The sequence below is a fragment of the Ranitomeya imitator genome, chromosome 5 (genome assembly GCF_032444005.1).
Source record: "Ranitomeya imitator isolate aRanImi1 chromosome 5, aRanImi1.pri, whole genome shotgun sequence".
Taxonomy (NCBI): domain Eukaryota; kingdom Metazoa; phylum Chordata; class Amphibia; order Anura; family Dendrobatidae; genus Ranitomeya; species Ranitomeya imitator.
In genome coordinates, this window is record NC_091286.1 from 27483473 (window position 1) to 27495600 (window position 12128).

The window sequence follows — 12128 nt, forward strand, 5'->3', positions numbered from 1 at the left end:
GGACACATCCTCTATATACTACACCACACGGGACACATCCTCTATATATTGCACCATACAGGACACATCTTCTATATACTACACCACACGGGACATACCCTCTATATACTACACATCCTCTATATACTACACCACACAGGACACATCCTCTATATACTACACCACACGGGACACATCCTCTATATAATACACCGCACAGGACACATCCTCTATATACTACACCACACGGGACACATCCTCTATATACTACACAGGACACATCCTCTATATACTGCACCACACGGAACACATCCTCTATATACTACACCACACGGGACAGATCCTCTCTATACTACACCGCACGGGACACATCCTCTATATTCAGAATTCCTCCACACAGAAGAACAGGAAATATAAAGTTAAAGGGATTGTACGAATGTGTAAGTTATTCCCTATTAATTGGATGAAGTATAATTTGGCGATCGCTGGGGTTCCTACCACTGAAACTCTCTGCGATTTTCTTAGATTTGGTCCCATAGAGCCACATTTGAATGAAGCGGAGATGAGACCTCCGGAGAAAGACGAGCACTTTATTCTGGCAATTATATTGCTACTCTTTTAACGTTTTATGTCACTTCACATTTTTATGAACACAATGTTGTGACATCAATGGATTTGTTGCTGGGTTATAACATGGGCCCGGTTCCTGAGTCTAGTAGCCCTCACATTGCCTGTTTCCTCAGTTAATAATACTCCTTACTTTAATGGCTTGTTAAAAAACAAAGTTATTATTTTACAGTGTCATAAAACCACATTGTAAACTGTGATTGGCGTAAGATATAAGATAGCTGTTATCCATACTGAGAGAGATACTCCTTCCCAGCTCAGTCAGCGCACCAGGAAGAGTCCAGTAATGGGTCGATACACGGGCAGAACCGGGCGCCTGATCCTCATGTGCGTGATTAATTTCTTCATGTTCATAGCAGAGTTGGTGATAGGATTCATAGGGAACTCCCTGGCCCTTTCCTCCGATAGCTTTGCCGTTCTTTCCCACCTCATTTCTATGATCGTTGGTCTATTGAGCGTCCGGTATAGTCGTGTTCAATGGCATAAGAGAAACACCTATGGCTTCCTAAGAGCGGACGCAGTTGGCGCTTTTGGTAACTCTATCTTTGCCGCCGCTCTTATGTTCAGCATCCTTGTGCAAGCCATCAAGAGGTTTATCGAGCCGGAGAAGACAGAAAACGCTGTGCTGGTGCTGATCGCCGGGGTAGTCGGCCTGGCCACTAATATATTAAACTACATCCTCTTTATGGACTGCTGCTTTCAGAAAAAGTCGGGAGATAATCTTGATCATGAAAAAGGTAAATGTGCAATTGTTGAATGAATGAATGAATGCTATATCACCAATTTTCATAGACTCCTGAATAGCAGATCTTATATCGATCTATCAATTGAATTGATCATATATGATGATCTATTGATGGCACGCCTAACAGATATGATCATGTGTCCCAAATTCTCCACATTTGGTTTATCTTTGCTGCAGGAAAGCATTTTCTGGTCCCTGTTCGTGTTGCAGAAGGCTGCTTGTCTCACTCATTTCAGAAGCTAAGCCAGCCCCCTTCATTTTCCTTATGTCAGCTATGACAGGCGCTTCATTGCTGGAGATATATCTATCGATCTATTTATCTACAAACATTGTACAACCTAATTGGATGAAAAACTTATCCAAGGGCACAAACTGAGCATCTCCCAGACAAAAATCCGAAAATGAAAAGTTTAAGGTGCCTTCATTTACCAAAATTGGGTTTAGAAAATTCTCCATAGAAAGTCAAAATGTAGCTTGTGGGGTCAATAAAGGAGCCTTACATTATTTTTACACCCTACTACATAGGAATAGGTAGATTTACCCTATTTATTTTACTGACTTTTAGGCCATGTGCGCACGTACAGTATTTTTCGCGGTTTTTTTCGCGTTTTCGCTATAAAAAGTGATAAAAACACGAAAAAAACGCTTACATATGCCTCCTATTATTTACAATGTATTCCGCATTTTTTGTGCAAATGTTGCATTTTTTTCCGTGAAAAAATCGCATCGCGGAAAAAAAAGCAACATGTTCATTAAATTTGCGGAATTGCGGTGACTCCGCACACCTAGGATTGCATTGATCTGCTTACTTTCCGCATGGGGCTGTGCACACCATGCGGGAAGTAAGCAGATTATGTGCGGTTGGTACCCAGGGTGGAGGAGAGGAGACTTTCCTCCACGGACTGGGCACCATATAATGACGTCGCGGTCCTGTGATTGGTCACGCGACCGCTCATGTGACCGCTCACGTGACCGCGACGTCGTCGAAGGTCCTGCGCGCACCATCTATAGGAACGGACGCCGCTGAGGAGATCGGCTGTCTGCAGGTGAGTAGAACCATTTTTTTTATTTTTTTTATTATTTTTAACATGATATCCTTTACTATTGATGCTGCTTAGGCAGCATCTATAGTAAAAAGTTGGTCACACTTGTCAAACACTATGTTTGACAAGTGTGACCAACCTGTCAGTCAGTTTTCCAAGCGATGCTACAGATCGCTTGGAAAACTTTAGCATTCTGCAAGCTAATTACGCTTGCAAAATGCCAAGAAAACCGCAAAAAAAACGGCATTATTTCCATATGGAATATTCTTATAAAATGAAGCCGGTGTCACACAGGCATTGGCCAATTACCTACATTTTATTGCATCCTATTCTCTATGGTTATATTGTGATTTACATTTCACATGCTTAATATTTTAGCACATTGTGTTGCTGCATCATGATAATTTGGTTTGTAGATAGATAATAAGATGGAAAAAAAAAAAGTTAAGTTGGACGGCACACAATAGCAAATTCCTTTAGCAAAAATATCATTTAGTGAATAAATAATGTTTGTTGTGTACAAAATATCAAACTAACATAGAAAATTGATATAACACATTAAGGCTCAATTGTCTAAAGCATAAGGCAGGGATGAATTATAATAAAACAAGTGGCTCGCCAATTAGGAGAAAGTGACCGGTTAATCCATTACTTGCCAAATTAGCAATTTTCATTTTTTTTTAAATGACAGATTTTTAATGATTTGGGTGCAAATGAATCAGAAACATAAGTTGCAACATTTTTTTCAAGTACGGATTTTTCAGAAAAGGGCGTCCCAATATTCAATTAAAAATGACAATCACACGATTTCCTATTTTGAAAACATTCATTTTACAAACACAACACAAAAAATTGGACCTAATTATTAAAAATTATAAAATCTTAGTTGCTAGAAGCTAAAGATTAGGCGTCCCAAAAAAAGGACATTGGTAGATAATGGGTTAATCGTTGATATCTGCATCCTATGTTTGTTACCTGAACGCCGACTGTGTGATTGCAAATAGATCCCAAAGGGTGTGAGGTCAGGGAAGGGTTTATAAAAAAAAATAGCGCCAGTGATAGATCGGGGCAAATACGTGTGGAATAATTAAAGTTATGCCCGAAGAAATAAAGTGAGTATTAATACATACTGGTAAGGCTGCGTTCCCATGATGAGCTTTTGGTGAGTTTTTCATGTTGCAGATTTTTGTACCATTTCTGCACCTATTATGCAATCTTACATTTTTTAGTGCTTTTTTTTCCATGCCTTTTTATTGGGTTTTTGATGCTGCTTTATTGATGCAGTCGTGTACTGAGTACATATATTTTGGATATGTTTCCGCAGTGGACATGCATATGGGTTTTTTTATCTGCAGAGTTTTCACATCTAATGCAAGTCTATTTTCAAAATCCGCCCATAAAACGTAGGGGACCCGCAAGAGAAATTGACATGTTGCAGATTTGAATCGCGTACCGCGGGTCAGTTTAGGCTAAGTCAAAAAGAAGCCCAATGGACATGAGGTTTCTATAAATCCCATCTACTTTGTTGGAAATGTAAAACACTGCTTTTTATTGCAGCGAAAATCCGCAGCTTAGAAAGTTAACAAAATCTCAGAGTTTCGCACCCCGTTCGGACACGATCTGATATCCATGACCTATCCCAAAGATATCACCTGACCAGACATCGTTATCATCTGACTGGACATCAATGTCATCTGACCCAACATTGATGTCATCTGACAGGTCAACGACGTCGTGTTTCTGGACACCGATGTCGTGTCTCTCTGGACATCGATGTCGTGTCTCTCTGGACACCGATGTCGTGTCTCTCTGGACACCGATGTCGTGTCTCTCTGACTGATAAGTTGCAAAAACACTCGTTAACCCTTTTGATTCCGCTTAACTCTTTACTGTTTGATTTGTCTCTATTAACCCCCTGTTTACTCCCTGTGAGGAGAATTTTACCCCTGTTAATAAATCCCCTTCAACAGTTGGTCTGTCTGTTCCGTGGTGACATACTCAACCCTGCACTCTATTACACTTGGCGTAGTCGGCAGGATGTCACACGGTAGCGCGGAAGGGGCAGACCAAGCAGTTGAGGGAGGCCCCAGGTCTAGCATCTCCCTGGGACCCATGTTAGTTAACCTGCCAAAATTCTTGGGGAGCGATGTCATGTTGTGGAGTTGGACGGAGCGCATCCGAGGGATGATGCGGATGCATCCTATGACACCGGCTCTGCAGGCGGAAATAGCGGTGATGGCCCTAGAGGGGGATGCATGGGACTCTGTTATGCTCAGACCCCCCAGGCGAGAGATACCCTGGACAAAGTATTACGTATACTTGAGGAGACGCATGGGAACCCCACTGACGTAGGGGAGCTGCGCATGCGACTGTTCCGTCGGGTACAAAGAGAGGGGGAGACCGTTACACAATATATGAATGCACTGCTGGAGCTTCATACTGCCATTATACGGAAGGATGGCGTAGGTGTGGGGTCAATTGATGTTATGCTGCGGGACCAACTGGTGACAGGCTTGCGAGATGTGTTGGTGAAACAGGCCCTGCGAGAGCGCATGCCCTTAAAGCTACATATGACTTTCTCTGAGGTCGAGAGTGAGGCACGCACACGCGAGCAAGAGCAAGGGGTGGTAGTGCCAGTCGGACAGGTATGGAGCGGGGAGGTAACAGCCCCTCAATGGGTAGAAGACTTGAAGAAGGAGGTTAAGCGAGTCCGTGAGAAAGTGGCTGAATATAAGAAGATCCCTGCTGCAGAGTACAACCCTCCGGTGCGAGAACGAGAGACCGCCCCCCAAACTGAGACTAGTGCCGCCTGGCGAAAAAGACTGCCTACATGCTACAACTGTGGAGCACCCAGTCAAAATGAAGAGGAGGCGATGTGAACTGTTGTGGATTCTGTTTTTGGGCTCCCTCTGGTGGTTACAGATGGTACTGGGTGACTTGTGTTCTCTGCGGTCTCTGGTGTCCACCTGTTCTATCAGGATATGGGAGTTTCCTATTTAACCTGGCTTTCTTGTCATTTCCTCGCCGGCGATCAATGTAATCGGTGTGTCTTGTTACCTCTGCTTTCCGCTTCAGTAATCTTCAGGACAAGCTAAGTTTTTAATTTTCCTGTTCCACGTTTTGCTTTATTTTTGTTTTAGTCCAGCTTGCAGTTATGTGATTCCTTGTTGCTGGTTGCTCTAGTGGGCTGATATTACTCCTCATGTTCCATGAGTTGGCACATGAGTTCAGGTAATTTCAGGATGTTTTTTTTGTAGGGTTTTTAGCTGACCGCGCAGTTCACTTTTGTATCCTCTGCTATCTAGTTTTAGCGGGCCTCATTTTGCTGAATCTGTTTTCATTACTACGTATGTGCTTTCCTCTCATTTCACCGTCATTACATGTGGGGGGCTGCTATTTCTGTGGGGTGTTTCTCTGGAGGCAAGAGAGGTCTTTGTTTCTTCTAATAGGGAAAGCTAGTCCTTCGGCTGGCGCGAGACGTCTAGAATCATCGTAGGCACGTTCCCCGGCTACTGCTAGTGTTGTGAATTAGGTTCAGGATCGCGGTCAGCTCAGTTTCCATCACCCTAGAGCTTGTTCTGTTTTTTTGTGTGCTTGTCCTTTTGTGATCCCCTGCCATTGGGATCATGACAGTGAACCCAGGATTCCCGGTCGAAGATAAGAAGAATCTGGGAAGAGATTGAGAGTCTGGGGAAAGCCCTGACTGCCGTTTTGGGGACCAGCGGCATACCCCGAGGTAACGTGCGGAGGCCGCCAGAAAGGGATAGAGGAGAGGTGCGCAGCATGAAGAAGGCTTCAGTTGTGGCCCTAGAGTGTAACTCCGTATCCTGTGGTGAAGAGCAACCGCAGGTGAGAGATGTCCCCCGCCAAGGTCGACGATCCAGACTGAAGCGCCCTCCAGACAGATGCAGACGTGAGTGCTGGTCGTGCAGAAGGGTGGGACACATGTCCAGAAATTGCCCTACCCAAGAAGAGCGGTGGCAGAGATCCGCTCACCCCTCTGAGGGTCCTGCTACCTGGAGGGAACGTCGCCCCTGGAGAGAATGGTACGGCAGGAAGAGAAGAGTTCCACCTAAGGCAAGACAGTACCACAATGTCGGACACCAAGGAGAGGTGGAGAAGGTGTCAAGCATCTCTGGTGGAATGACTGCACTGTCCTGACGCGTAAAATTGAGCCTGGTGGATCTCCAGCCTGGGTCTGAAGGTTCTGTTTGTGAGACTCAGCCCGGAAGAAAGAAAGGGACGTTCACTCGAGAAGACCACCGAGGTACTTTACTGCCTTGCCCAGCACGAGTTCCCGAAGAAGGAGAGAAAGTGCCAAGTATACCTGCGACGCACGTTTTCGAGGTCCTCGTCGATGAGAAGGAGGAACCACTGATGTCATCCCCTGAGGTGAAGAATGTGCTGGCTGTCAGCTCACCTGATCAGACAGGGGAAATGGAACAGCTGTGTGAGACAGGGCGTATGGCTGAGAAGCCCTGGGAAGTGATGCCCGCAGAGCCCGGCGCAGATGACGAAGAGTCCGGCCTGCATAGTCATCTGACTCAAGTTTTGACGAGAATACTCTTGTCAAAGGGAGGGGGAGCTATGGAGAGGAATTGCTTGTACTAAACCCCCAAACTGAGGAGCCCGAGCAAGAAGTCCCTAAAGTTTCCGATAACAACAAGGAAGAAGATGAATCATCTACGCAGACATCTGCTAGTGGCAAAGTTAAGAAGAAGAAGAAAAAAGAAGAGGCCAGCAGTTCTCGATCAAGCGGAGAAGGCATATTTCAACCTGACCGATGAACAACTCCTATACCATTTAGTTTGGCAGTATGTGAAAGAAGAAAGGCAGAAGGAGATGTGAGAATCGCAGGTATCTGACTACCCTCAAAAGAACAAAGAGAAGCACGAAGAGTCCGGAGGTTGCTTTCCCTGCTCCTTACCTGGAACAACTTAGTCAGACAGCTGGGTTGTCTAGGGGAAGACTTTCTGCCCTGGACAGAAGGGACCATGTGACGGCTGGGGCAGGGAGGAAGAGACTGGGGTGTGGTCAGAAAAGTGCGGGAGAGCAGAGCAGGCTACAGCGCCGCGCTCCCCATGACGGAGTGCTCCCCGTGAGGGCACTAAGGCTGGAGTGAGAGTGGGGACTTGGAAGCCTCCATAATCAGAGACGACGTATCCCCTTACAGTGACCTAAGCGCGCAGCCCCAATGACCGTACTGACAAGCCAGGACCCCTGAGTGTGACTAAGGAAACTGCTCAGTGTGTGTGTGTTCGGGCTGCAGAGAGAGAGACTGTCAGCCTAATATCCAGAGACTCGCAGCAGAGTGGCTGTGTGACTTCCTGCTTCCAGCTGCACAGGGAGAACAGGCTGCAGAGGCTTAACCCCGAAGTTTCCACGAGACAGAGAAGAGACTTCAGGATCTCAAGCCCTGCTGGTGACTGTACCCGCGTTGGAAAAAGGACCCTCCAGTCAGGACCTCCCTGGACTGATAAGTTACAAGAACATTTGTTAACCCTTTTGAATCCGCTTAACTCTTTACTGTTTGATTTGTCTCTATTAACCCCCTGTTTGCTCCCTGCGAGGAGAATTTTACCCCTGTTAATAAATTCCCTTCAACAGTTGGTCTGTCTGTTCTGTGGTGACATACTCAACCCTGCACTCTATTACATCTCTCTGGACACCAATGTCATCTGACCCAACATCCATAGCAGCGCTGTTCACTTTGTAGTGGCTGCTTCTCTTGAACTTGATTGGTGGGAGTGCTCAGTGTCGTTCCCCCACCGATGGGGATAGGTCATCAATATTAAGAGTTTAGATAACCCCTTTAATGGTGCGCATACACTGTGTGGATATCCAGCATTAGTTTTTTTCTAAGTTGAAACAAAGATGCTTTTTAATTATGCAGAATTTTGGAGATTTTCCAAAAATCGAAGTGGAAATGGACTGAATTTGCGCATGTGAAATTGACAGGTTTTTCCATAAAGAACTCTGCAATAAAATACGCACTATTTGTCCATAATGTCACTATCCCCACCTGGTGGTCACAATTGGTTCTACATATTTTTTTTCTATAACAGTTTGGCACCTGCAAATGTTCCTGAAAGTTACTTGAAGTTAGTTTTCCACAGAAGAAGTTTGAACAGTTTCTTTAAAAAATAAAATTTGCAGATTAATGCAGTAATGTTTTGCAGGTGTGATCACTAATGAATTCAGTTGGTGGATCCCTTTAAAGGTTATATCCACCTTTCAATTAATCTCCTTATTGCTCCAATGCTTCTACTATAAAAATCTGTCCCTTGAAATGTAAATGATTACATTTTTCCTGACGTTTTGTGCATACATCTCCTATGTTGTTGTATGCATATTCATAGATACTTACTACATAGGTACAGACAGACTACATAGATACAGACCCGTGTAGTCTGGTCCTCTATACCCCATTTCTTGCTAACACTTACCATATGTATGTCAGTAAGATGTAGGGGAGAGATGAAGGCAGTATGACCTCAGGATCAGACTATGCAGGGTTTGTTTGTCGTCTGTTTCTATAGAGACACATAGTCTGCATAGGAGCTGTGTACAAGAAACGATTTTTAATCAAGACCATTTCTAAATTTGCTACGTGATTTTACAAACTGCACAAATGTTGTAGCTACCTGTGATGTGGACGGTTCATTCTATTAGACAATATTTAATAGTGCCGCCTTTAAAAATATAATATAACCCTATATCAGTGATGGTGAACCTTTTAGAGACCGAGTGCGGAAACGGCCATACAAAAACCCACTTATCAGTATCAGAAAGTGCCAATACGGCAATTTAACATCGCATCGCAGAAGACCTGCAAAATACACCCACATACACACACACACACACACACACACACACTACCCCTCTGCAAAACACACACACTACCCCTCTGCAAAACACACACAGCCCCTCTGCAAAGCACACACACACTGCCCCTCTGCAAAACACACACACACACACCCTCTGCAAAATATATATATACACACACACTGTCCCTCTGTAAAACATATACACACACTGCCCCTCTGCAAAATACACACACACACACACACACACACACACACACACACTACCCCTCTGCAAAATACACACACACACACTCTCTCTTCAAAATATATACTCACACACTGCCCCTCTGCAAAATATATACAAACATACACTCCCTCTGAATAAAGCAGCCCCCCATCCCCACCTCTCTCAAAACTAAACGTAATACATTTAATGTCCAGCTCCTGCTTGAGCTCTTACCAGTGCACGCCTGCAGTCTTTACTCCTCTTCGGCCCCAGCAGCAATGTTGGACATTGGACCTGGGGCTCACAGCCTTGCCGTGAAGGCGAAGATCACAGGGGGGCACATAGCTGGAGGGGACAGAGATCACAGGGGGCACAGAGATCACATGGGAGCACAAATATCACAGGGGGTACATAGATCACAGGGGGGCACAAAGCTGGGAGGCACAGAGATCACAGGGATGTGTGAAGCCCCAGGGTCCTGGTCGTCACAGTGACATTGCTTTCCTCACGGGGAGAGTGATGTCACGCTTAGAAGCAAATGAAGATATCTTTTATCAGGTAACCACAATGCATGTTCACACTCCAGGCCAGAAGGGGAAGCTCTGAACCTGGTTTTTAGGGGAACTCCCTTATTAATACATTCTGGTCTGGAGGGAAAGAAGCAGGGCCGGCGTCAGCACCCGGCGTACCCGGGCAAGTGCCGGGGCCCTGGCGAGACGGGGGGCCCATTGACGGTATGACACTGAGGCTCCTGGGGGGGGCCCCCGCAGCCGGACTACATCCCGTGTCCCCTGTAATACACAGTACAACTCCCAGGACTCGGAGCACATCCCCAGCAGAAGGCAGCACAGAGCTCTGGGAGTTTTGCAGCTGCTGGAGAGCCATGACGCGTCGCCGTTGATTAGCAGTCTCACCATGGATACGCAAAGTGACTTCCGGTCTGTGTCGTCAATTCCGGGTGACAGTGAGGACAAACTCGTTATCCTAAGAGCTCAGAGCGGTCCGCCCTGCCCTGGGAATCCTCATCGTCCAGCGGCGCATGGGGTCCGACCGTCCAGTGCCCACAGCATGAGCCGCGTGTCACCAAGCAGAAAGACGAGTAGCAGTGCAGCACCTGTGGGTGTCCGTGACGGTGAAAGTGAAGCAGTCTTCCTTCCTGGAGCAAAGGCAGACCTACAGTATGGCATCTGAGTGAGTGATGCTGGGACTTGTAGACTACTGTCTGTATATACTACACTACATGGCTGTGTTATATACTAGGTGGGCTGTGCTATATATTACGTGGGCTGTGCTATATACTATATGGACTGTGCTATATACTACGTGGGCTGTGTTACATACTGCGTGGGCTGTGTTATATAGTACGTGGACTGTGCTATATAGTACATGGGCTGTGCTATATACTACATGGGCTGTGCTATATACTATGTGGACTGTGCTATATACTACGTGGGCTGCGCTATATACTACATCGCTGTGCTATATACTACGTGGGCTGTTATATACTATGTGGCTGTGCTATATACTACGTGGACTGTGCTATATACTACATGGCTTTGCTATATACTTCGTGGCTGTGCTATATGCTATGTGGGCTGTGCTATATACTACGTGGGCTGTGCTATATACTACGTCACTATACTATATACTACGTGGGCTGTGCTATACTGTATACTACATGGGTTGTGCTATATACTATGTGACCTGTTACATACTACGTGGGCTGTGCTATATATGTTTGCTGTGCTATATACTACGTGGGCTGTTATATACTACGTGGGCTATTGTACTACACGTATATTTCTCTGCTGTATCTGTGCATCATGAATCGTGGTTTGTGTTAAAGGGGGGCCCACTGAGATGTTTTCGCCCGGGGCCCTCAAAAACCTGGAGCCGGCCCTGGCTGCAGCTCCAGGATTGAGAGATACTGAAGGAAGTGAACATACAGGAGAGCGAAGCACAGGCGAGTGACAACTGGGGAGGACAGCTGTGACTGGTCTACCTCCCTGCAAAAAAAAGCGCAGATACTGGTAGCCAGAAGACCGAGGTTGTGTCGGACTCTAAGTGGCACAGCAGAAACCGGCAGGACAGCAGACTTCACATAGCCTGTCTTCCATAACACCCAGGAGACAGTGGCATATAGAGCCCGGGTCGTGATAGAGACCCTACAAAAAGACTCCAGCCACCTATCATACGGGTTTGTGTCCACTTCTATGAGGGACAGAGAGAGAACTGTGATGACCTTGGCAGAAGCCATAGGGACTACAACATCACTGCGCTAATAGGAAGGCTTCTAACTCCACCTGGTAAAGGGGACTCTGAATTTGCTTCCAACCCAGCTGGACCCTGCCTGTACCTGTGATCTGGTGCCCTGGACTGCGGTTGCCTGAAGCCTACAGTAAACCAGGTAAAGAGACTGCAAACCTGTGTCCTCCTTTCTTTACTGCACCATTCACCATCTCCATCTACACACAGGAGCCCTAGGGACCTACTTCACCTGTGGGAAGTTATACCATCTAGGTGCCATACCATCACCCCAGAAGACCCCTTTAAGCAGCGTCAGTCCCTACTGACCGAATACCACAGGTTGCGTCACAAACAAACTTTATTCTCAAAAACCTTTTAAAGACCGGACCTTTAACATGGGCGCCCAGGGCCATGGACCGGGTCGCCGCCACCGTGACATCCTCCTGTGAGTACCG

General features: G+C 46.0%; 1 protein-coding gene across 1 annotated transcript in view; it reads left to right on the forward strand.

The window, feature by feature from the left end:
- The first annotated feature begins 865 nt into the window (after positions 1-865).
- The window catches only part of SLC30A10 (solute carrier family 30 member 10), a 46944-nt gene continuing 35681 nt past the window's right edge, over positions 866-12128 (forward strand). Inside the window, exon 1 of the mRNA XM_069768480.1 lies at positions 866-1343. Coding sequence (XP_069624581.1) covers positions 893-1343 — 451 coding nt within the window. The 5' untranslated portion in view covers positions 866-892. The remainder of the gene's footprint in view (positions 1344-12128) is intronic.